Source organism: Scomber scombrus, chromosome 3 (genome assembly GCF_963691925.1).
Source record: "Scomber scombrus chromosome 3, fScoSco1.1, whole genome shotgun sequence".
In the NCBI taxonomy this organism is placed as follows: domain Eukaryota; kingdom Metazoa; phylum Chordata; class Actinopteri; order Scombriformes; family Scombridae; genus Scomber; species Scomber scombrus.
Genome location: NC_084972.1, coordinates 22,189,369 through 22,216,844, shown reverse-complemented (window position 1 = coordinate 22,216,844; position 27,476 = coordinate 22,189,369). Strand labels below are relative to the sequence as shown.

General features: G+C 39.1%; 1 protein-coding gene across 1 annotated transcript in view; it reads right to left on the bottom strand.

The window, feature by feature from the left end:
• col2a1b (collagen, type II, alpha 1b) overlaps positions 1-7,945 on the bottom strand; it is a 49,285-nt gene extending 41,340 nt beyond the window's left edge. Inside the window, exons 1-6 of the mRNA XM_062415619.1 lie at positions 7,560-7,945; positions 4,164-4,373; positions 2,666-2,682; positions 2,191-2,223; positions 1,456-1,488; positions 1,195-1,248 (exon numbers count right to left, since the gene is read on the bottom strand). Of these exons, the coding sequence (XP_062271603.1) occupies positions 1,195-1,248; positions 1,456-1,488; positions 2,191-2,223; positions 2,666-2,682; positions 4,164-4,373; positions 7,560-7,650 (438 nt within the window). The 5' untranslated portion in view covers positions 7,651-7,945. The remainder of the gene's footprint in view (positions 1-1,194; positions 1,249-1,455; positions 1,489-2,190; positions 2,224-2,665; positions 2,683-4,163; positions 4,374-7,559) is intronic.
• Positions 7,946-27,476: the final 19,531 nt, after the last annotated feature.

Below are 27,476 nucleotides of genomic sequence, written 5' to 3'. Positions count from 1 at the left end.
ACCAGACAATTTCTACTTAAAAAACAACTAAGGGTGATGATTAATCGAAATAGTTGCAGATTATTTTCTATAGAGCCCATAACTAATTAATCATCTTTTCATTTCTGCTCTTTTCAAATATGCAACATATATTTAGATATTTGTATCTGGAGCGTGCTGTTTAAATGTTTTTGACAACTACAAACACTAATGTGATAAGAAATTACATATCCTCCCATTCTGTTGTGAACTCAGCATTAATTAACTTTAAGCCTGTGTACCAATATTTTAACTCTGCAGTACTTTACCACTGGACACTACATTGCTGGACTACATTTGTCAGACACTGTTGACAGAAGGCTACCGCTCAGTTGAACATACTCCAAACTGTACTGACATTATACATGAGGGAACTGGACTACACCTGACCTGCTGGTGGCAAACACCAGCAGAATCAATCAGAACATTTAAAGGTAAAAAAATATTTTGAAAATGTTTCACACAAACACACACCATAGTAAAATATACAAATAAAAATTAAAACAGCTCAAATACAGATGTTGTTCAAGACGTTGTAGAGCACGCTGATGATTTATAAGAGCAAATCGGACTACCTAGCATACCTCTGTGCATGTAGTGACAAATTACCTTGTGGGGAGGATCCTGAACAAAGAATGTGCTGAACACCTAAAAGGCTGCTTAACTTGAGCTAACTAAAACTAAATTTACTTTGTGCTTAAATCTGAATAAACAAGATGACTTCTATACATAAACTACTTGCCTGCAGCCGGTATCACATCCAAGTGCAGTTAATTAACACAATGATCAAAGCCTGGCAAATACAGCAACCCTTTTTTCCCACACTGAGCAACTGAGGCCTCTGAGAGAACCAGAGGTTTACACATAAGCCTCCGACAGCCCCACATCTGTTCAACAACCCAGACCTGGGTAGACCAAACAGCCTAATGGAAACGACACATGACTAGTTAGAGTGAGCTTCTCAATGAAAGGCTACCATTCTGTAAACCTGCAAGCTAAAGCAGATACCCCACCCACCCCCTAATTCACCCCTGAAGACCTAAAGCTATCAGGTTCAATAGGACATACTGTATTTCTTAAGGGAGCAGAGTGGGGGTATAGTTTTTTCAGGGTCACGGCTGTGAAAATGACATGAAGGGGGAGAGCTTTTTTCTTTTCTGAATGTGTCAAACTGACCTTGTCTCCTTTATCTCCTCTTGATCCGCGGAGTCCTTGCTCTCCTGGTGGGCCCTAGGTGAACAGGAGACAGGGGAGTGGTCAGTACAGTAACTTCAGGTGATATCTTGGCACATATGAGCTGAAGAAACAGCTGTAGCTTGTGAACTCTGCTACTGTTATGTCAGAGCTGTCTCTGTTTCCTGTCTCTTCCAACTTCTGAGAATGCTTTCTAAGAAAAGTAATTAATGAAAATGTGTAAATAAGGAAATCTGTGCATACCATTGGGCCAGCTGGTCCTCTTGGTCCTACAACCTGAGTAAGTGAAGGAAAGAAAACAGAAAAACAATAAAGCCATTAGTACTATTATGTGAATTAACATTAGCTTTGTAGTTATTTTAATGTAGCATACAGGCATGTTAGAATGCACAAACTCAAAGCTCTATAAACTCAGGCCCACAATGGGCTTTTGCAGAGCTTCTAAAGCTTACATTTACCAGATGTGTTTGCACAAGTGAGGTTTAGATTTCTTTGAACAAAGGGGGACCGGGAAACGTTATCTTTCCCCCACCGGAGCAGACTTGTTAATTGCTAATCTCTTCGGGCAAAGCATTATAAGAAACATACAATAAACAATGCCTTCTTATTTCCTGCCATGAACTTGTATTCCCTCAGAGGGGTAAAGCATTTCCAGGTGCAGGAGATCACTGAGCTATGAGGATCTTTATGGAGGATTGTATGGAGGCTGTATTGTGCTTGGCTGTCTTTCTGATGAGTGGGCTAAAAGGCCTGTTTTCCTCCTCTTTCTGTCACCTCCTCTTTCTTTCATAGAGAGGCAGTATCAGTTATCAGTCTGTATTCCTCAGTTATATCTTTGATTACCAAAAATTATTCTGACACACTTTTATGGCTGAGGATAGTGTGCTAATGTTAAGACAGTTTAGACATTAATATTCTCAAATTTAGAGAATAGTGAATTGAATTTTCAGGACAAGATACTGTGTGGTATAAACTTACATCGGTAATGTCTCCAGGTTCGCCTTTCTGACCCTATTTTTGGAAAGAAAAGGCATACAAATAGCAATTAGGATTAGGACTAGAACATGATTTTCCAAACATTTTTGTTCACCTTTTATCATGCATTATTTAAAACCCTGTCTATGAAAGACCAACTGATAAACATAAAATGCTTGCAATTTGCATTTTAGAAATGTTGAAAATAAGTATCCACTACAGAATCATAAATATGGTGCACAGTGTGGGGCAGGAAACAACTGTTATCCATCTGGCAAAGCTGTTTCACATCAAAGTGTCATCTAAATCCATAAACTACAGGGCCCTCCTGCAGCACTAATATGAGTCTGGGACTCTTAACAGTTTTAATTGCAGGTGCCGTGGTGCTTCATTTCAAATACACACACACATACACACACATTATCCAGTCACATATGCAAACTAATCCACACGCGGAGGGTTTAACACAGTGTCTCACCTTAGCTCCAGGTACTCCTGTTATGTGGTTGAGCAGCGTAGAGGGGAAGAACAGTTCACAGTTAGCAAATGGATTATGCAATAACAGTCCATGAAGGTTACACAGTATTTCACACAAGCCCAGAAAATCTATACTGTATATGGTGATAACCAACTTAAATTTACTAAATTAAACTGACCACCACCAAATTATATTTATGGTGCCCAAAGAGCCCATCAGGATTGACAAAGTGTTGTTGAACCACCATCTTACTGTAAGAGCTGAAACCGGAAGCAAAGCGGCTGCAGGTAGCAGGGAATGGTGGAAAGCAAAGGAATTCAAGTAAAGCAAAAAAAAGAAAGAAAAAAGGTACAATTTCAGAACATTAAGTCTGATGTACTGTGGCTTATTTTTCTGGTTTATTTTTCAAATATTCTAAATGCATTGTTGTTCTATTGTAAGTCAAAGAAGTTAGTTGAAAACTAAAATGAATAAATCAATTGTTAGATGGCAATATTGATCAATTAGAAGTTTGCAAATGTTATGGGTAGGGCTGGATATCATTTAAAAAAATGTTGTTACTATTAAAAACTGATATCATTTGATACATTTCAGCACTTAAATACTTTATTGATGCTTTTTCTTTGAGAAATAACAATATGTTATTCTACAAAACCCTATTCTCATTTAACAAAGGAAGCCACATTTCTGACCAAACATTCAATTTATCTGTGATACTGGTCAGTTTTCAATACTGGTACAATGTGGTGCTGACATGTTACTGCCTGTCCATTAGTATTGAGGTTTGGTAGCCAGTCTCATTTTTTGAGTGGTTTATATCTTAAAATGCTGCTGTTTATTTTTCCTTGAATTGAAGCTAAGTATTTTTTAAAGCATTTTAATCCACATGCATGCATTGCAGACAGTGACACCTCTGATTTCACTCATGCTCCTCAATTGACTTTGCTCATATATCCACAGCTGACCACCAGAGTGTTTTGGGGTCATTGTTTATCAGGAAGAGATGATTGTTTGAAATATTCAAAAAGCCTCAACCCTTAAAAGGCCGTCACATTTTTTTCTTCACATCAGATCTGCAGAAATCCGCAGAGAGGATATAGAGTAGAAATGTGAAGCCATGTCTGCTTGAGTGAGGTATTTCCTTAATGGCTCCCACATGTTTTCATGATACTCAGGGTAGGAGAGAGTATTCAAACAAGATGGGGCCAAGGTGAGCCAGCTATGGAAAAATGACGTTGAGGTAGCATTTCACTGAAATCTGGTCAGATGTGTCATTGTTGTTGCATATTATCATTTGTTTGCTTTGGGGACAGAAAACAGTATTCAAAACAAAGGCATGGTTGATACATAAAGCTAAAAAAGTGGTAGAGGTTAAAAAGATCCTAGCCAGCCTTTGATTAATACCAAAGAGTCCAAGTGTCATTTTCTCCCCAAAGTAAACAACATGATATTGTACAGTAATTTATTTATGATAGGTGCGAGATAAATAAATTACAACCAATGGATGGAGATGTGTCAGCTGCGCAGATGGGGCAACACTCTCCGAATGGGATTTCAGGTTTGGGGCAGTCTTTAAGCTCCTCGCAGACAATTTCATCGCACAGGACGGTTCCAGTGTCACACACACAGATGCGACAAGGCTCTGGTTTCCATACATCCTTGTCGCTATAGCGCTGTCCATCTTGTATACAGGTAAAAGCATCCTCCTCTGTGTGTGTTGTCATAACAAAGAATACACAGAGGTTCAGGTTGGGAGGAAAAAGGAGATTATGGATCAGATATGAACAGCAGTCATAAAAATCAATAGCATTTACCCTAAGTCATAACATGTCTTGGCATGAAGCAAACCAAACAATGTTTTGTTTCAGTGCAATAACAGGTGCTTCAAAGTGTTAAATATGTAGGACTAAAACAGTTATAATCCACAAACATTTGAACTCTGATCATCTGTTGTCTTTACAGCTTAAAATCTCCTAATCAATACAACTTCTACAAACATAAACCCTTGTGTCAAGATGTGTCCCATAAACCCAGCCGGAATATGGTTTAGGACCTTTGCTGCATGTCATGTTGCTCTCTTTCTTCATATTTGCTGTCTCCCTCTCAATTGTACACTGTCACATTAAGGCTAAAATGTAGTGCCATCATTACATTTATCAATGACAAACACAGTCCAACTATTGGATCGATACAACAGCATGCAACCTCTTCATGAGCCACAGGGTGGCGGTGTAACATCACAGAAGCTGAGAAAGACCTGCAGGAAACTTCCAATAACTTCTCAGGAGCTGGAGACCATGTGCCTAAATTCCTCGACAAGTTAAATATAGGGCTAGTTTACATTGCGGGAGACACCCTAATTTACTGCAAAGGAGACAGACTTTGCATTCAGTAAATGAAAATGTTTAGGTTTTTTTTAAGACCACAGGTTGGCAAACAGTGCATAATGGAATGTGATGGAGGTGGAGTGAGTTTCAATGCAGGTACTGTACATGATCTGAATTACACCATTCAAGAAAGTTTAACAATGGACTTGTTGGTAATCACCCAGTTAATTTTCCATATGGGCAGCTCACTTAACAGTCAACCAGGCCAAACACTTGCTCAAAGAAAGGCTGTGATCAGACCCACTGAACCTGCACCAAAGGGGGGAAAGTGCTTGACACACCAACAGAAAGACTTCAGGGTACAGACTACCATGAGGATGAGAGGAGAAGGGGCAAGTACAGTAGCTATATTTACCTTTGAGCACTGCTTAAGTCTATGTAACCTAAGGGACCTCAGATGCAATGAATGAGGTCTTTCTGGAAAGGGACAGAGTGGGCAATTCACAAACTATTGCCTTGTATAAACATGGGGCACATTTTAAACTCCATCTGGAAGCCATAGCGGTGTCAGATGCCAGTTCAAACACGTCAGAAAAAAGAAAATGGTCAGCTTTCATGCACATACCTTTGCGGCTTTGACATTTCGTTTAACAGGCCTGGATACACTGTCAAAGGCCTGCACCTGTCCTTTCAGTGGCTCAAATATGAAAGATTCTCCTGATATGCCATATTCTGGGACAAGGGATTCTCTATAAACTGCAGAGCTGATAGAGAGCTGGCTTTTCGTCACTGAGGATAATTTGTAAGTCTCCTCTCACATGTGTTGGCAACCATACTGTTTTCCAGGGGAGTAAAATGAACAATGAAAATTGTAAAGTGAACCCAGGTGTACCTTGAAGACAGCAGAGTCAAGTCTGTTTTCCATCTTAGTCTGCCACTATCATACTAACTGTGAGGTATTGGTGCTGATTCTACCACTGTCTGATTGGCTTTCTGGCCTTCTCATCTACATGAATGGTCTTAAAATGGAGAGGTAAAGATCTGAGCCCTGTCACCTCTTAATGATTCAGGACCACTGAACCTGCTGTGCTGAGGTCACAATCATACATATTTAATACTTCAGCATCTCTCAGAATGATTTCTGTCTCCTGTTCACGCTGAGAAAAGAAGGACTTGCATTATATCCAGGGGCCTTCATCTCTGAAAGGGTAACCTGAGACTTGCAATTGCATGAATGCTTTTTTCTTTGGCGTGAGTATTTCTTCCCTTTTTTCCACATTCTACTCAAAATGCACCTTTCATTTGTTTTAAAAGCTTGATAAGCTCAACTTATTGTCTACTGAGAAGACTTGCACTTGCACTACTCAGAAATACAATAACAAAGCCCCTGTCTCATATTTTTCCAATCACCTCTCCCCTGCACCCTGGCTCTGTGTCTCTCTGGGCTGACTGTCACAGCTTATGGGTAATCTTTTAAGCAGATGGAAACCCTGAAATCATATGGAACATTATTTCTGGCCCCAATCTGTTGGCATACCTTCACTCTCAAATATCCCTTGTGGATACTAAAATCAATAATGATGATGAAGAATCTCATTCCAATTTTATCCCCCCCCCAAAAAAAACAAAAAAATACAGCAGAAAGTATGCAGGTACAAAAATAATAAGTGGGCCCTGCTAATTCTTAATGGAGTGAATATGAAAATAAACACATTAAAAGCTTTTTTGAATTAAATTTTGGTTATTAGTACGCCTTTCTGCCTCAACAAGCCAGAATTCGCCTGGATGCCCTCTGACAGCAATGGAATGTGAGAACTTTTCACAAAAGGCCCTTGAGCCTGACCACCTTTCACTTTTTGCCCATCCCCTCCCCCTCTCACCCCCTATACTAAGTGAATCTGCAGTTAAAAGGAGAGCTTGTCAATGCTCCTAAAGCACCCACAGCTGTCCAGCACCTCAGCTTCAGAAAGAAGGAGGCAGGTTGAGAACTGTCCACTGTATGGGATCAAAATCGGAATGATAAGTAGCTGAGAATGTATACAGAATGAATACATACTGCTGACAGTGAATTCATCTGAATTAAATTCAATTAAATTCACATAAGTGTGAAAAACAGCTCAAGCTTTTTACGCATTATTTTGCGTAAACGTCTCAGATCCTTCCATCCCTTCCATCACCTTTACGCGCGACCGAAAAAACTGATATGATGATATCGAGTTTTCTCACATCAACATAGTTGCAGATACATGAATACCAGGACTCTTATCACACAGAAGGTGCACAAAAACCACAAGTTAGACACCTTCTCCTGCAACAGAGTATCCAAACAGCGACAGACGTTCCGTGCGTAAAAGGTGTGAGTGAACTACTCTACCAACTCACTTCAAGCACCAAGAAACTAGAGCAAAACTTTGCAGGTTGCAGGTGCTGTGCTCACAGGATGCCAACTATGAACCTATTTCAGAGTAATCTGACTAGGAGAATAATTTTTGCCCCCCAGTATGCGTCATATGAAAAACTTCTTCATCAACCACTAGATCTTTGAGAGAAACAAAACTGTCACTTACGGTCGTCCTCCTGACATCTCACAACGGCTAATAGACAGACTTGGGTTGCTACAAGTAGCAGTAGAGTCCTTGAATCCATAATGCTGAACATGTCTAAATATTAGACATACAGGACCCTTGAGGGAGAAATAAGGGTGCGATGGGAGCGGAGGCTTCTCTCAGTATTTAGTGTGTGTCCCCAGTTACAAAAGCCGAACCATACGACATTCACACTTCCCAAAAAACACCGATGGGGGGAATCCAACGGCGGGACCCAGACCTGCAGCAGAAACTCAGCACCGACCGCTTCAGGCCAGAAGCTGTAGTTTTATGTCCCCGTTGCCTTCAATGAATCTTCGTATATTCCTAAATATCAGTCCGGCCCCTTACCCCCCGTCAGGCTGAAATCTGAGCCCCGTTTCCCTCCCATTCTGTCTCCCGGGTTCCATTATTGCAGTCCCAGACCACTCCTTTCTCCACGTGCTGCTACTGAACCCAAAAAAGTGAAACTTTTCCCCCTAACTTTGGTGCCCTCCCACTTTCCTCCTCAGCCTTAAGTTCATGGAAAGCAGTGATGTCAAAATCATTTCGTTTCACTCACTGAAGGTGTTTCTTCTTAATTTTGTCACGTGGGTCTCTGTCATCCATGTGATAATTAGCCAGTTAAAAGGTAAGTAATTGGTTCTTCTGTGGTGCTACGAAAAGCGCCAGACACTAATATTTTTGCATGGGTAGTTTCAAAGCGAGACAACATTATTCTCAGGAAATAAAAATGCTATAAATGACACCACAAAAACATCCAGACTGACTAGCTACTGTGAAATAAATAAGAGGCTAAAACACTCCAAACAGAAATCACTAGCCTATAAACCCATCCAATATCACAGACACTTGAAGTCCCTATATTAAAATATGCATGTGATTCAAACGATAAAAGACAGATGGGCTAATACTGTGGCAACACTTCATGATAAGGAAAAAAAATCATTTTAAATACTGTAATACATAAGTAATGCTTGATCCATAATTCTTTGTTGTACAACATTAATGCAACATGTATTTTAAGCCTATAGTAATACACTTTTAGAGCATTATCAGTTAATGTCATTACTACACACAGGTAATGGTCCATCAGTCCATCAAGGCTTTTTCTGCAATTTATTGCTCGATTAATGTAACCATTGTAAATCTGTAATAAATTAAATCAATGGACAAACTCAGAGTTAATGTAAACTATAGATTAATTAACCCACAAAGGAGTTAAGGGGATCTACACCTGTCAGTCTCTCAATAAGCAATCAAAGTCCATTTGTTGTCAAACTTCATACTTAATTTATTCACTATCAATCCACAATAGTTAATGACATCTGGCATTCATTCTGCATTTATTATTCCAGTCATAATGTTATGGAGTTTAGAGCTGAAATGATCAATCAGCAGGTGTTTTGATAATGTCAAACATTTGCTGGTTCCTAGTTCTGGAAGTAGTTCTAATGTAACAATTTGCTGCTTTTTGTCCTGTATGAGTCAATAAAATATTTTGGACTATTTGGGCTGTTGGTTGGACAGAAACAATGTGAAGATGTCACTCTGGGAATATGTGATGGTTATTTTTCACTATTCTTTGACATTTTATAGACTTAATGATTGATCAATTAGTCAAGAAAATAATCGATATATAAATGGATGATGAAAATTGTTAGTTGCAGCCCTAGTCAAGTTGCTGTAAATATGCATAAATTAATCATGACTTGTGTTTCTATGTTCATTTTGTATTTGCAACACTAGTTCATAGATGATTGTTTCCTCACTTCTCAGCTGCATAACACCTGTGTTATTCCAGATTAGAGGAAAAAATGAATTTCTTCAGTGATTTTTACACTGAAGAAGCATCAAGAGATTTATGCCAAAGTGGGCAGGGCCAGGTGTCTCACCTGGTTTATTCTGTGGGTTCTCAATCTCCTGTCTGTAATAAACTGCACCGGCTCATGTGTATAAAGCTCAGACTATAGCAGAAGTGTAGCCTAATTTGATCTGACTGTGGGGATGGGTGGGGGGTGGTAATCACATAGTAGCTCACACTTGCGTGTGGGTTTGCATATTCAAAACGTGACATGTGTAGAGAATGATTGATGCACACTTGTGGGAATTCTCATAGTTTTAGTGGATTGATGTCCTCATAAACTCAGACTTGGACCCAGAATCTTCCCATGCAGCTTCAACCAAAAACCTTCAACTTTATAATTTAGGGTTGTAATTTTAGGTACTTCACAGACTGTCCAATGTTATTACTCCAGTTATAACCACAGTAGTGCTACCCCTTGTCAAGCTTACCTCAAACTTAGCTGATACTATCTCAGGATGGTTTATATGAAATGAAGCCAAATTTTAAAAGTAGATGTTTAAAACCCAGCATTCGATCGAAAAGTTGACTGGGATTATGGCTAAGGGATGATCTCTATAAAATTAAGATATGATGGCTTCAGCAGCACCACCCTTTTCTACATCCTCTTGAATATGATCATCTCCAAGGCCGCTTCTGTTCAGTAAGAGAACATGGGCACACATGAGCAAGACAGAGTTTTTGCGTGAATGCTGTGCTTGTCCCCGGTCTAACCCTGTCATATGTAGCTGAGGTGATAAATCACAGCAGCTAAGTGAGTGCTCATGGAGATGCCATGAAAAGTCACTTGTTCTCTTGTAGCTACATCTCTAGCTATATATATATATATGGTAGGGGACAGTTTGGTTGCATCATTTATGTAGGGTATTCACCCCTCTGCAGGTTGTGACCTGTGAGCTTTGCCCTTTGACCCTCACATACTTTATTGGAAACAGGAGCAGCTGGTGCATCCTGAGTGTGCAGCATTGCTTCTATTCTCTGCCGTTTGGCCGTCTAAGGAGAATCCTGGTTGTCCGGTAGGTCTAAAAAAATGTGGACTGCAAGTTAGTTTGTTTGTGAGGGTCATTTATTGAGTCCAGGTTCAAGTGGAGTAGGAACTTATTGCTGAATATTGGAATATCCTGTTATAAAGACCTGCAAACATATTCAGCAGAAACCTGCAAGTTTCAGTTATTGTGATAGAGATGGTGAAATAGACTTTTATGCCAAAAATGTGAAACCTAATGTTGTATTTGATTCTGGTGTTTTACTTTTCGTTCCCTCATAAGTTACATAATATGTTTGATTTGGCTTTTAAAGTTTTTTTTAAATGTAATCCCTACACCACAAGCTTACATGAAAATTGAGCAACTTTTTCTGTTGTTGGCATTGCACACAAAATGTATGTCTGACTATATATAGCAAGGTTCCAAGCAAATTATATTTGTTTTCCTTTTCTGATCTTGTGGCTGGCCTGTAACCCTGTGCAACACAGGGATCAAAGACTCTGGATCACTAAAACTACCAATTATCTATTCATAGGCTGGAGACCTAAAATCAGCTGTAGTGTCCTAGTTAGTTATTGCTGGTTGTAACTGGGAGTCTGGCTATGTCGGCCATTGCTTTTGTGGACAGAAAATTTGTTGTGAAACACAATGTTGCTTGACAGCAGTGCATGTGCTACTTACAGTAGATACTAAGATATTGTGAGCTGATGTGACGAGCAGAGGTGTTGCTATGGTCTTGCAGCTGTCTTTGAAGGGAGCTTTTTGAAGATGATGACTCCCTTAGAAATTACACGCTGTGTCCTCTGATATGTTCTTTTTCTCTGAGTGTGCATGCACTATTAAAGTTTGTCGTCGGTGAGTTGAGACAAGACATTGCTTTGTTTCAGAGAGCCTGCAAACCTCAATTATGTCTGGATGAGTTGCAGCGTCCTGTTTCAGGATTTTGATTACTTCTTCAAAGCTTCTCTGTGCTGGACAGACAGACGTGTTCCCCTCCAACAGGGTGAGGGGTTAAGGGTGACAGAGTCCTCGATGCTTCAGAGAGGATGAGAAAATAAACATTGACACTTGAGGCATCAAATGTGTATCATGGAAACACTCCAGAAATAATTCTTGCTAACATGATCACAGAAATGATCATTGTTTTAAATGCTCAACAACTTCCTTTTGTTTTAAAGTTAATGATTTTTCTTAAGCAAACACTGCCTAAATTGAAGAGTTATTCCTTTTTTAAACATTTGTTTTCCAACCATTCCTAATCGGTTGTTTGATTGGTTGTTGTCAATGGAGTTGTCTCTTGCAATTCAGAAGACCTGCACTTTATAGAGACAGAAAATTATGGGAAGAGTCGGTGAATATAGGTCTGTAGTTGTTTAGGAATGAAGTCTGTCTGGAAGGATAATCAGGGAGTATGGGAAAAAAAGAAGAAGGGGGGAGAGGGGTTCGGACAGAGGAGGAGGTAGCAGAAAAATATAAAATGAGGGAGAGAGTGAGGGGTAAGGTGGGTGGGTGGGAAAGATGGAATGCATTAGTGAGGGGGGGGGGGCTGAAAGTGGAGGAGAGGGTGGGACACCAGGAGAGGGATGGAGAATGATGAGAGAGAGAGAGAGAGAGAGAGAGAGAGAGAGAGAGAGAGAGAGAGAGAGAGAGAGAGAAAGAGAGAGAGAGAGAGAGAGAGAGTTGCACATTGCAGGGAGAGCTTTAACTATGGCCATGTGAGATTGCCACTGAACTAACAAAAGCCATGACATCACCAGCTGGGTTAGATGTGAAAGAGTGCACTGTCAGATCCCTGCCAGACTACCTATAGCCATAATAACATTACTTCCAATAGCCTGGTTTCAACTATGGGGCCAAATGGGGATAGCCAGAATTTACTCACTGCCCACATTGTTTAGTTGTCCCATAAATTTCAGTCAAATTCCATTATTACAATTATAACTCTAATGTTACCTTTTTTATTATACTATTAATCGTCATTAACTACAGTGCATTGTTATGTTGTTGTGGTGAGGCTCACAGATGTGTTTTTATAGTTTCTGACAACAATAGAGATATATGGTACATAGGAATATTCAGTCTTTGGATACACAGATAATCCTTTTTAGGAAGATACATTAATTGGTGGTTTTGGTCTTTTTATGAGATTTGGTAAAAATACATAGACTATTGCCAGAAACACTCATCCTTTAACTAATTTCAGAATTGAAATGACTTTTGATAATCTTTTGATTTTTGCACCACAAGTTACATCAATACCACATCAGCCTGCAACTCTTAACTGCAATAAATCTGCAGTCTTGTCTTATGAGCTGAAATGTTTGTTGAAATGTTTGTTGAAATGTTTGTTGATGAAGCATGAAAAAAAGGGCTGGGAACTAGCAGTCGTATGTGTTTCCAGCTTGTCTAAATAAACTGTATCCACCAAACAAACTGGCTTATTGATTTCGAACATTGCCATGAGAGTTGTGGACATAAGAAATTAACTGTATTTGTAAGCAGTGATGTTTTTGGTATGTGTGTTTAGTGTTTTCTTGTTTTATACAGGATGTTAAAATCCTACTTTTGCTTCATATGAATTTCAGCATGTAGCTGTAAATGCAAGATTACAGTATTTTTGGCAGAATCTATCAAAATGTTCAGCTTCAGCATAGGAAGAGTTCCAACAAGGAGTACCTGCACACTAAATCAAAACTTTCTTTAATTTTATTAGTCTTCCTCAGGCAAATGTAGGAGATGAGTCGCATATACTGTATAACAAAATTATGATATCTTTATCGCACAGCAAATCAAAATGTTAAATGACCTATAGTTATGTTTGAGAGACAGACACCATGTAGTGGTAGTAATTATGACCCTTGGAAGTGAAGCAGTTCAGATGTCATCTATATTAGGTAACAAGGTGGCGGGTTGAATGGATGGCTTCAAAGACAAAAGGCAAAAAGTGGACTTAGCTGCAGGCGAATGCTATTTACTTCCCTACTTCCAACCGCCAGTGTCATGTTTCCAACTGCGAGTTCGGACAGTTTTTTAAAAACTGTAATGATTGTTGGGGTGTTTTTGTTGCTATGATGATGAAGGTTGCCTAACTTTAAGGAAGTAGTCATTTTAACCCACACCATGAGTGATTATTTTAAATCAAACCATGATCTTTCCTTAACCATGTCACACCATGAGACTTAATCATTTTTTAGCAGTGATTTGTAGCAGTTTTGGAAAGGTACTGATAGAGGTGGCACAGAAAACACTCCTAAGGGTCGCTCTGGAGTGCATGGTACAATTGACCTATTTGGATGTTAAATTATGAGGATGTGTTGGTGTACCTGATGATTCAGACGCAGAGACGTCCCTCTGTCTGGCTTGTAGCACATCAGTCAACAGCACAGCCCAATTGTATTTGCATAAGTCAATGACCGTCTCGCACAAAGCCCTCACTATTTGAATTAGCGGCAGTTGACACCAAAGTGTGAGCCCCGGTTAAAAAAATGAACATTCAAGAGTTGTGCTCACAAAGAAAACCATGAAAAGAGAAAATCTTTCACTCCAGTTATATGCTTTGATAAAATACAAACAGTGAGGAAATTCTTTGTTTTTAAAAGAATAAAAATGTATCAAATATTGATCACATGATCAGTGCAGATGAGTTAGAACGACAGAGTCAGAAAATAAGAGGAAAATAGAGGAAAGCAGTAGAATGTGGCAGCATCTGTGGAAATCTCTTCAAGGAGTCGGGGGTGGGGAGGGTCTGAAATAGTCCAAATCTCTGGAAGAGCTTGGTTTCAGTGGTCCGGGCATGTGTTTCTTTGACTGAGAGAGAGAGAGAGAGAGAGAGAGAGAGAGAGAGAGAGAGAGAGAGAGAGAGAGAGAGAGAGAGAGAGAGAGAGAGAGAGAGAGAGAGAGAGAGAGAGTGAAAAAGAGTGAAAGAGAGAGACAGGAGCAATGATGAGGGAAAAGGGTGGAGGGAAGAAGTGGAAACTTCATGAGCATTTGTGAATGCTGACGTACACATTATTGAACTGCTTCACATATTTTTAAAAGAAAGTATTTTTGAAATATTTAAGAGTTGGATATCATGTCAAATAATGACCTCAAAAGTATTAATGAGAGACCTCATATAAACAAAAGCCCTGGCAGTGTTACTTATGCTTGCATTTGTCTTACTAGTCGGTAGAAAAGGCTGACAGACTTTAAAAAAATAGCTCAGGTATGAGAAAAAAACTTTTCCAACAACAAGAGAAACAAGAAACTTTGATTAATCTTTTTTCATTGAGTGTATTTCTCTTCAACTCCTCTCCATTTTCCTCTTCCTGGTTCTCTTTCTCTCTTTCTCTGAATGTGTCTGGTTTGTCTATCAGTGTGATCAGTGTTCCCACCTCTCAAACAGGCCCAGCTGTGGGATTTGGGAAGGTTTGTCTTTCGGCAGGGCTGTCAGGTATCCTGCTAGCTATTTTCAATATATCAAACACGTCCAAAAGGTCCACTGTTTCTCATCAGCAAGTGTTCTGAACATTGTACCCTGTCGCAGCACCAATATCACAGGCCAACAATAACTGACATGCTTATGAGAATACAAGTCTTATACAATTATTTTACAGAATTTGTCATTTAAATAAACTAATTTCAACGGTTAATTTAAGGTATTGCATTAGAAATGATGAAAGACCCAGCAAAGGTATGGATTTATGGTGGTCTGATAACTCACTGGATTTTTATATTAAATGTTTACTAAAGCTTTTGTGCGATGTTGTGTTTAGGAACCATTAAATTAATACTTGGCAAGAGAATACTTGACAGTGAAAGTGTCCGTGACAGCCCATAGTTTCACGCCTGTACCAGCCTTTCACATCTGCTCTCCATGGCCTCTTAATGTTTCCAACAGCATCCATCTAAAGAGATGGCGTTTAGCTGAACTGTAAACTGTCCTTTGACCTTCCTTTCTCTTTCTGATTGTTCTTCTTTCTTTGAACTTGTCCTTAATCTGGAAAAGTTAACTTTTTACTTTAAGGGTGTACTAAACCATATTTTTATCTGGGGTAAAATAAATATTTAATGTCAAAGACATCGCTCATACAGATAAACACACAAATATCTCACCTCTACGAAGTGTGGTAATGCCTTTTAACTGATTGTTTTGGTTTTATGACCCGCAACTAAACTGTTTTGGTTTGGTCTCACCACTCTCATAAACCCAATTTCCAGTCACAGCAGGCAGCTGCGAAACATCCCTGATATATTAACTTCAAACTACCTGCCCATCACCAAATGGCAGACTGACAAATATAGTGACTAGCTGGAGAGCATATTGGAGCATTTAGCAAATAAAGAGTCAGATATTTTCCTCAAGAGTGGATAGAGGCCAAAAAGAGGAGAAGGAGAATGAATATTGGACTAAAATGTGTTCAGAGACATAATTTAAAATCAATGCCAACGTTGTTCTGTGTCTGCCAGGTTTAAAAATAGATGTTTTTCAGTTTTACCATAACGACTTAATAAAGTAATAATACAGTAATAATTTAGTTTTCAGACACATTCCTCTTTTTATTTTCTATTTATACACATCAGTAATCACCTTTGATCAGGTGCAATGAGATTGATCAATACAATTTTGAGAATATATATACACTTTATCTATCAAGAATAAATCACATTTTCACAATCATTTCATGGAAAGAAGTAAAAAATATTTTATTCCAACTTTATGGGCGACCGTGTACATTTTGTGTTTACAGCTTGTTGAGTTCTGTCAAGTGGCCAGTAAATCAGTTAATGCACATTTAAATACAACTGAACACACCATCAGTGGAATGAAGACTTTAAAAGGTGATTAATACATCAAGGGAACAATTTTGCAATACTGCGGCATGCAGCCCAGAGTAATAAGATCCGACTGCATAGCGTTACTTTACAAGTTGGTTTTCTTCTTGTAATGATAATTTGATTCACCCCTCTTCCCCCACAAAACCTGGAACTTTCAGCATTTCAAAAATGAAATATTGAGAAATTGTGGCTTTTTAACCATATAAACAAAGCAAATTACCTTAAGTTCTTGGGCCCATTTTACCAATGCTCACTGGCAGTGCCATGGAGATATGTTTAGAAGCTAATCAGTGACGGCTGTGCCAAGATGTTTAATTCTCATCATAATAGGCCAAATAAACAATAACAACAAAGACAGCGAGGAGGAGCGCTGTGACAGACTGCCTCATTGTGAGCTATGTAGATCCATCTGGGAGTCATTCACTTGCTCGGATTTAAAGAGATGCTGGCAGTGTATTTATTGCCCTCGTGGATGTTTTTGATTTGGAGGAACAAATACGTTTCACCCTTCACTCAGAAAACCCCATTAAATACTGTTATTGTGTCACCATAAGACCTGTTGTCTTTCGATGTGTTCAGATAATTTTGATAGCACACAGTAGAAAGAGTCAAACATATTTGTGAATGTTGTTCTCTTTGGCATTGAATTATTGAATGAATTCCACAGTGTTGCCTTCCATCCAGCTTAAATATGATCCTAAAATGATGTTAAAGCAAAACAAACAAAAAAGAGTATGCCACAAGTGATTTCAGCCTCCTACCCTTATTATGCATTGTTCAAATGATATTTCACTGTGGCAGTGTGACAAAAAACACAGGTTAGTGTGTCAAAAACATGTCCAGGCTGATATGCATCTCATAATTGATGGTTATGACACAGTCAAAACACTGGAGGCCATATTTGTGAGGGGGTACTGTATTGTGGAGTCCCCATGCCCTGTACGTATGGAGCTCATTTCCTGTAGTAGATCAGTCAAGGTTAGGCCAATGAATAGGCCTATTTATGGAAGCTCAGGGGTCCTGTGGATGAATACAGGTGATGAAATCTTGAAAGGGGTGAAAAGAGAGATTTTCCTTGAGTAGAAGCGGTCTGTGTTGTCTACTGTGCAGACCTAAGAGCACACATTTAATATTTTTAAGAAAAATGTAACACTGGTTTTATGATTGTGATTAAGAAACAAGTGAAACAAATGAATTGACAGTATCAAAAAGTCACTAGTATTAGGCAACCCACCCCAAATTAACCCAAAACAGACAATAACGTGGATATTGGATGTTTCTGCAGAAACCTGGGTTAGCCAGATTTCTACAAATTCTGAATGCATAACACTTACAATATGTGGCTTTAATCCATATCTTTATATTAAAAATGGATCACATCACTACTTGTATGTGAGAGAAGTATGTCAAGCTTGTACAAAGCAGCACTTCTGGTCCATCACTAAACAGCAGATAGTGACTAGCTGGTGAACACCATGGAGCATTAAGTAACTAGATATTAGGGAAAATGTGAGGGAATTTTTGACTAATATTTTCCTGGGTGTCAGAAACAACACAGCTTGCTGTTATGGCAGTTATTGCAGGTTTAAGGTTAGAAAAAGATCATGGTCATAATGTACTGCGACAAATATATTCTACAGCACAATCAAAGATGAGGGAAAAAACTAAACGATACAAAGTAACGATTACTTAGTGTTAATGTCTGAAATTCAGTGTCCAGGTAGAAACAGAAAAGACAGCAGCTGCTGTCTTCTGCTGAATTCAGCAATATTGCCATGCTCCCTTTTTCCTGTCCACATTCTTGCCCTCAGGAACCTGTGGAGAAACCCAGCCTGGTCCCTCCCCTACTTTTTGGAGCAACAGCTGAGAAAGCAGACCTTGACAAGATGGGCTGCTCTGACCGAAGGTGGACCTTCACACCTTTGACAGGTTGCAATGATAAATTCTGCACAGGGTCACTCAAAGAAGCTCAGGATAAATGAAACATGTTGGCAACACACTGGAGTATGAAGGCTGAAGAGAAGGATGTCCGTGTCTGACCCTGTTTTTCTCTTCCTGCACAGTCATGCGCATATGGATCCTTCTTTGGTGTCATTTTTGAGCCCCAGACTCCGTGCAGCACCGTGCATCTTTCTGAAGCTATTAATTACGGCAATGAAAAAGAAAAATATCAAAGTCAGGCTACCATCTCTTTAACCACGAAATTGCTCATCAAATGACAGGAAGTCACTGCAGCCCAAGCTTTAACTCACCACACCTACATTTGGAAATAATTATAAGGCCGTCAGTCAGATTAATTGGTGTCAAGTTGCAGAGAATGTACTGTATACAAGTATACACACAGATTCAACCCTCACACACACACACACACACACACACACACACACACACACACACACACACACACACACACACACACACACACACACACACACACACACACACACACACACACACACACACACACCACACCCACAGACACTCTGCTTCTCTGTTTCTCACACACCCACCGATACACATGCTTACACGCATGCACTGTACATATAAATGGCTACTTTCTTTTCACTGTTGTACAACCCAGTGAACCAACCTTTATGTGAACAGGGGGACCTATAAAAAGCCACAGCCACTGGTACACCAGCTTTTGAATGAGGCGAGTATTCTTGTATATTTTGATAATAGGGTCATGCCAAGAGCCTACAGTAGGTGAGGCAGTCCACCAATCACAGAGTCCTCTTCTTAGTGGGGTAATAGTGGGGTTAAAGCATGCCAGCCTTTCAGATGACAGACTGAAAACATGCCATTAAGTCAAAGAACGCCTGGGTTAGTCCTTAAAATTACGTTTTTTTGTCCTTTGAATTACATTTCGAGGGGTATTCATTCAGTTGATGCCAGTCATTCGGTGCCCTGTTAAATAGAGACAATATTGCTTCTGGGTCATGCAGAATTATACACAGATGCATGAATAAAAATGTGCATCTATGATGTGATTTGCATAGAAAATAATTTGAGTCAATTAATGAAAAAAGACAAAGTAGAGACTGCAAAATGTGGTCCTAAGATAAATTGTAGCCATTGTATTTTGATAGTTTTATCATTTGATATCAGAAATATGGTATTTTTCTAAGTTAAAGATGAAAATATGAATCATCACATTTGCTTGCAACACCAGAATTTCATCACACATGCTAATGAGTGTTTACATAATAGCAATATATTGATTATCATAACCCTCAGAAGTGTAACGATAGGGTTACATAATCAAGGGGGAAATAGTGTCTACTGCTGTAAACGGAATGTTCCACAATAACTGCACGGTTGGAGCTCCTGGCCAAAAACCATGAATCATGGGACAGACATACAGTACATCCAGGAGGAAAGGGAGGATGAGAAAAGGGGAAAGAAGTGGGAAGAGTCATGTGGGAAAGAAAGAGAGGGAGGGATAAATAGTAGTTTATTTATTCTCTTTGTCTCAGGTGTTGTGGAAAATCGGACTCCTGGCCCAGTTACATCCACGATAGCTTTGAGTTTGAGACGGATTTGATAGGAAGTTTGTCCAAAAGAAACAGACCCCCATTTTGAGAAAAAAAACAAGGACAGTTCTCTCTCTGGAAAACAAAGACACATTGAGCACTGTGCCTGTTTGCTGGAAAGATGAACTGATTCCCGTTGCCTCAAGCTGGACTGTGTTAGAGAGAGAAAAGGTAACCTTGAGTGTTAATGAAAAACAGAAGAATTGTGGTTTTTCTGTCCTTTTGTGGGACATCCTCTGTGTCGCCGCACTGGATTGGCTGAAAGGGTTTTGTGATCAGTAAACAAACACTTTTTTATTCCCCAGGAACTTTTTTCATTCTGCCTTTGTTGGCTTGTCGTTTCTGTTTGTTTCTCGCTGTCTTTCTGTCCCTCATGGACACTGAGTGGGCATTAGAGTGTCACAGCTCTTCAAGTCTGAGCTGTCATGCCCCTCTGAAAAGCTGTGAAGGATCTCCCCATCTCAGCTCATCTTGACTTCCATCTGGAATCACTCTCTTAAAAAAAAATCAACCACTCCACAGTCGACTGTTGTCAGCACAGCTGCCGTGCCCCTCAGGTCTAAAGAAAAAAAGACAAAGGAAAAGGGGATCAATGAGCAGGCAAAATGGTAAAAAGTTCCTCAAAGCTACACCAGTTTGCAGATCAGTTCAGGTTTAAGTTAGGTCAAGCGTTTAAAAGATAGAGTCACAATGTGTCAAGTCACAATAGTCAGGTGCCCATAGTGTATGTACATTGAAAGAGGTTTTGCTTGCCTCAATCATTCCCCCAATCATACTAACCATTAAAGCATCCCTTCCTAATGGACAAAATCCACAGCCCTTGTTTTGTGCAAAAATGTATTCAAAAGTTTATCTGAAGACAGTATGAGCTGTCAGCTATCCAAATGAATCAAATCAAGTGGATGTCTTCTTAGTACAAAATTCAATGTTTGTGTTTCTCCATTGAGCTGCAGTGAAAAGATAGTAACAAAAAGAACTGATTTGACTAATTTGAATGACTGAAGCCACATATCCATTTTTGCACAGAACAAGGACTGTGGATTGTGTCCCCTTCACTTACATTGATACATTTGATACATTGACTTACACTTCACTGACATGATGGATCTTTAATAGCTGGTATGAAGGGGGTGGGGGGATTACAGCAAGCAAAAGCTGTTTCACTGGTCGTTCGGGCACCTGACTGTTGTTTAACCTATTATTTAACATATGACAGAAAAAGATTTCATGGTTCCATAGAAATAATTCCTCTAGGAAATACTTTCATTGGCTATTGGTCCTCATCTAGCCTTTATTTACACATGAACATAATATTGGTGAGATTTGGAAGAACTTCACGTCAATGTCCACTTCTGCCACTGAGGGTCCTTGCACTAAATCTTGTGGTGTAAGTCTTATGGACACTGGTCTGTTGCGGTCTTGACATTTGCAATGCTCCCGCCCCAGCTGAATCAATAAAAGCCAGCACTGTCACAATCGTGCACTCCTGACCCCCACCCACTCACACACAACCAAGTGCGTTTCTACACACACACACACACACACACACACACACACACACACACACACACACACACACACACACACACACACACACACACACACACACACACACACACACACACACACACACACACAAATGTATGCTTAGTCATACAGGCAGGCATTGGCACACAGACACACACTCACACATACAAGACACCAGACCTTCCCAAATACGAACATTCCTCACACCCAAATGAGATCCTCAGCTCTTTCCTCGGCTTAGTGCCCTTTTGGACAAGGGGTCTTGTTATGTGAGTCCAGCCGTGCACTTCTTTTATACACTTCATGTTTCTGTAGACATCAAAGTGCTGACATCACGTTGTCAACCCTAATGATGGATGTTTGGCTCTGGCTCAAAAGTACAAGAAATAAACCTGATTTCTAACTTTTAAATTTTTCTTTTCATGGTATAGGCTAAAATGCTGATCATTTTTTTAATGTATAAAAAGAGAGATTTTTAGAGTACTTAAATTTCCCATATATTTCTTACTGTAATAAAACAGATATTCCTCTATACTTGTAAAACCTCTGTTTGAATTGATATTTACAATCTTTGTTTTATACCCAGACTTTAAACCAATACAGACCCCCCACTAGTACATAATTTGTTCCAGTTTCCTGTATCACTCGTTGTATCACATCACCCATGGTTACTAATTGCTTGCAGTGACAGGCAACCAATAGTCATCAATCAGACCCTAACAGAGGAAGAGGCTGTAAAATTAGAGTCACCACAGGGTGAAATGTTAAACTAACAAAGATGTAAATAAAAATGCAAAGACATACATAGAGATTCAGAGAAACACCCTGTCAGGGTTCAACATATAGGCATATGCTTCCAAAGTACACTTCATCTCTTAAAAGTTTTATAGTTGTTTTAAACAGTGAATGTATGTTATTATGGATGTTATGGTTACCACATGACTAAATTTCATTCTGGCAGAGGATATTTGTTGCATGTTGTAACCCCCCTCTCTCCAATCACTGATTGCCAAATCAAAATAATTTAAAAATTGTACACGCTAAAAATATCTGTCATACAGCTCATACAAATTGATAATTTTCCTGTTGTTCCTGCCTGCTTACTCCAGTTATAGGTGATACATGGTGAGACAGGTAAAAGCTATTACTATATCTCAATTGCCTAACATAGTAATATCAAATTCCTACTGAAAATTAAATGTTGCAAAAAGAACTGGATACAATAGATGAAATGATTATAATTATAGCATAATTCATATTTTTTACTAGAATTATATCCTTCAAACCTGATTGAAGTAGTGCCGACTCAGCTCCCTGGGAACTTTACATATAAAAGATCTTTGTTAAAGCTGCCACGTGTGGTCCAAAAAGCAACCACCATGGCCGTGTGGTGAAGTCAGTGCAGAAGGATGATAATCTGCAGTTCCTCTGATGGTCGCTTTAATGGTGACTGTAAGACAAGATTGTGATGAAGTAACCACACAAAGGTTCCAACCTCTCTCTTCAAACACAGCGTCTTATAAGCTAATTTTATTTCTAATATGTGTTTTGGTTTCCATTTTAGTCTTACTAGCCATTTTGTTCCAATCAGAAGACTTAGGGGCTTTAAGAGATATATGATTTAGGTTGTGTCTGCTTGACTAAAGAGTTTCTTCATCTACTAGACTTAGTCATGGTGGTTATCACTTGCTCATTTGACCTCAAATCCACCCTGGCTTTCTCCCTTCTTTAACTAAATCATGTTTTTATGGCTTCTCTAAATGGCAAAGATGTTGAGTTGTAAATCAAATGTGTACATGTTTTTTATCCATAGTCTACTGCTCTGCCCTTCTATTCAGTTAGCCAATGATAAAAATTCACTTTTTTTCGTTTTGCTTTGTTTGGGGCAGATACATTGTGCCTTGTAAAAATATTTGTGAAATCATTCATGCAACAAAGCCACTTTCAAATCAGAGGTACAATATGAACATGAAAAATTCACAATCTCTGCTGGCATTTATTTATTTCTCTATGCTCAGAAAACAACCTGCGGCTGATTTTGGGGTGATGGTTGACTGTTGAGGGAGCAGTTTTTAACTTCAGGGCAAAAGAGGGTTACAGAAAATTAAACCACTCTCTTTGTAACAAGAAGTCATAATAGTTGTATGTTTTTGGAGATCATGACTGTGAATGGATTTGTAACATATATATTTTTTTCTAATGCCTGTTCATTTGTTTAGCTAGGATATTTGGATTTTCCATGCTATACTGTAGAAATACATAATAAGGCCATGTGTTCACCTCCTTCATTTACAAATACACCCCTCCCTCAGTCATAGACCCCTGAAACAAAACACAGTAAGTGTAATACTGCAGCAGTGAATGATCAGAACAACATAACAGCACACACTAATCTGTCTGTTTTGAAAAGTGATACCACTGTATTACTTTCTGCTCTTTCCTTCCATTCCTCCGGTCACGGTGAGTGCTCTGGCCGACTGTGTAATCTGGCTGAAAGCAGGCCACATGGCCCTCTATCTCGTGAGGAGATCCCTCTGTGTGGCTGCTCATTCTTTTCACCCGACATCTAAGCCTCTCAGGAATGCTGAACTCTCAGACTCGAACTGAGTGTGCAAAGTGTGCATGTGTGTGAAGTTAGGCATTGTGTTTCAGCTTGTGTGTCAGTTGCATTTTTCTCTGTGTATATGATGTTAATGAGCCATTGATTATGGTTACATACAGTTTACTGTAGATGATAGCCCTCTTTCATTAAATTGGGGAATGAAATAGCAGAGAAATATAGATTCTACACTCTTTAAATCTGCACAGAACTAAGTGGCTATGGGTATGTAATGTATAAAGCTTTTTCTTAGCAAGAAAACAATGTTGTTGTTCAGACTGCTGGCCCTCAGAGTCTTACAGAATTATGTTTCTCAGTCACACGTGATAATCTCTCAAATGGGTCCAATTGAACTCATTAACCTTGAGGTTGATGAAATGGGTCAATTCTTGCACCACAAAAGTTTGCACAGACTTTCCCTTGTGGGGAAATGTCAGCCTAAAGGGACTGAATACGCTTTATATTCTATAAATAAAATAATAAGAGAAGAAAATCATAATTGAATAACAAAAACACCTCTTGATCTTGCACATTTGATCTCAGTTCACTGTTTTGATTTTACTTTTGTATGTTAGCCTCTATTTTGCTTTTTGTTTTTTTTGGTTTAAAACAATTATATAATGCCATTTCTGTGATCCATTATTAATATTTTTTCCTTAAAAAATGATCAAATCATTGTGTTTGTGAAAAGGATTGCTTGTTGTAATAAATCTAAGCATAATTATCACCTGACTCTTTAGTTCACCTGTATTTCAATGACTTTCACCTCATTGTTTTGGTTTTGTGGCCTGCTTTCACTAGTGTTGTTTCTAGTTGCAGCAGTCAGCTGTTTGCAGCAAAAAACTTTGATAAACCTACTGTGTGTTACCTGCCCTGTGCCACACAGATAACAGATAAAGTTAGCAACTATCTGCTGACCATGGTAGACCATTTATCTGCTAAAGAGCCAGATATTACCATAAGAAGTTGTTGAAAACCAAAACAGAGATAAAAAAGAAAGTGAATATTGGAATATTGCTGGCCAGAAAACCAATGAATATTGTGTTTGCTCCATATGCAATAAGCAACTGTTTATTAACAAAAAATAGTTAATGCTGGTTTATAGACAGATTGTATATGAAGATGGCTTGCAAGTTTGAGCCCAGAGTTCCAGTTTATGGTTTTCTGACATCTTTTCCATTTGGAGAACCTTCCAAATAATGAGTGTTCTGCTACCTTGGACTGAAGTGAGCGCTAACTTACTGGAAACACCAAATGGTGCACATCTAGGCTAACATTAACTGTTATAGCTAAATTGTACAAACGCAGCATGTATTTTAATCCAGTAAGATTACATTCATTGAAATATTGCAACAATAGTTCGAATCAGTACAAGTCCCAGGGCCAGGGAGAGCAACAGGTGAGCGAACTGTCAATTACAGGTGTCCATCAACACCCACATGGCAGCCATTAATGCCTACTATAAGTTCAAATCTTTTTAACGCAGCAATAATTTCCTAAATGACCAACAGCATATTTATTAAATGGTCAGAATGTCGTGACTGAGATCATAATGACTCAATTAACTTTGTATTTCTAGAGAGAAGTTGATGCTTTTTTGAATGGGAGTCAATTGGAGCCAGCATCTAGCAGCCTTCAGTGGCATTGCATTTTAAAGTACTTCTGCACTGGCATCAGTCCCAGGTCCTGGGAGTTGATGCTTAGGATCTATAAGGAATGTTCAGCAGTAATCAAGAAATATTAAACCAGCTCTTTACTGTCAAACAACAGGCCTGAATGGACCTGGTCATTGTTACACAGAAAGAACATTAAGAGGTGCACAAATGTATTTCAGTCCAAGTTGAACTGTGTCAGAGGGTAGGATTACGTGCATTATTTAGAAGGAATACAATCAACAATAGGACCTCAGCTTTTGCCACAACATTCACATCAAAGTTACCTAATGCAAACCTTGTTGATTAGCAGCAGGCTACTGTGGTTTTCTACAATACAGCCTTTAACGTGACCTCCCTTACTTTGCTATTTTCACCCCTGTGCTGTTTTAAGACCCAGGCTGAGAAGCAGGACAGGGTGGAGGTCTTCACTCAAGCACCTCAGGTTTTTTATACAGGAGAGTATGGCCCCTCAAATTATACCTCCCCTTCCTTCCATCCCACCTCCTCCTTCTGCTCTGCTTGCTTTGAAACCTCTGACTCTCATCAATGGCCTTTTTGAGCAGAGCTGTTTGGTTATAAACATTGGTTTTAAAAAAAGAGGGCGGTGGGCTGTTGATGGTGGCACATTTCCAAAAGCAGTTGAAGTGACAGCGGAAGAAAAGAAAAAGAAGGGTGGAATGAAAGCACAGGAGATGGAGGAGAGAGACGGAAAGAGGGAGGAAATGGAGATGCTAGGTGTGTGTGTGAAAAGGCTGTACAGTAGTCTGTGGTCTCCTAAGGTGAGTCCAGCGGCAGCACATGGTGAGAGGTTGGACTGAGTGCTCCCTCCCTAACCCACTGACACAATGGGGCTCTGTGTGGCGGACCTGAGGAATGCTGAGAGATGGCAGGGCTTTGGAGAGGAGAAGGGAAGGGAAGAGGGGGTTTGGGAGAGAGAGGGCGGGAGGAGGGAAGGGTTGGGTATGGGTAATGGATAGAGAACAGAGAGAGATGACAATGAACAACATGAAGAAGAAGAGCGAGATGACAAGAGACATAAGATGCATAGATATAAGTTTACTTCTTTTTAGTTTAGTCCATTTATTGGCATTCTGCTAATCTTGTCTTGAGTTTTTAGGAGAGGTCTTTGTATGAACGTATCTCTCCTGCTCGCATGTGCGTGTCTTTGAGTACAAATCAAACCTTTAAAAAATCCATTCTTCAATTAATGCACATATGCAGGATTCAACTTTGAATATGTTAACACTGTTCGACACTTTGCTTTTGTCATATAAGAATAATATAGCATTAACATATTAAATAATAAAATGTTTTTTGTAGGTGATATCATAGAGCTATGAATTCAAAGAGCTGCATGGAAGCATTCAATTAAACTCTAAAATCTAAAAAAACTCAAATTACACCAGTGTATTATACATGCGTATAATTCCATATGTATGCAAGTTACTTTATCCCTACAATATATTTATTCCAGTACTCTTTGCCCTCCCACAGGCACTGAAGCATTATTATAACCCTGCATACACAGTTAACAGTTTGACCTGTATATACCAGCATATTTTGTTTGAATACATATACACAGTATATACATGTATTTCTATTTATTTATTTTTTATTTTTTTACTTTCTTGCCTGTTCATAGCTATATGTCTGATAATCTCTGTTTAGCTTGCTGTCCTCGTTTTGTCTGCAGTTTGTCTATTTTTAGGGTTAGGGTTAGGGTTAGGGTCTACACATACTGTATATACCTGACTAATTAAGCTGATTCAGATTTTTATTTGATTGTTGATAGCAATTAATATTCTCCCCTTCACTGGCATAAATATGCAATTAGAAAACTGTTCTGCCCCTTGTTATTGGATGTATTCTTACCCTCATTATTTAGGGTTATTTGTACTATAACTTATGTTATTTGAAC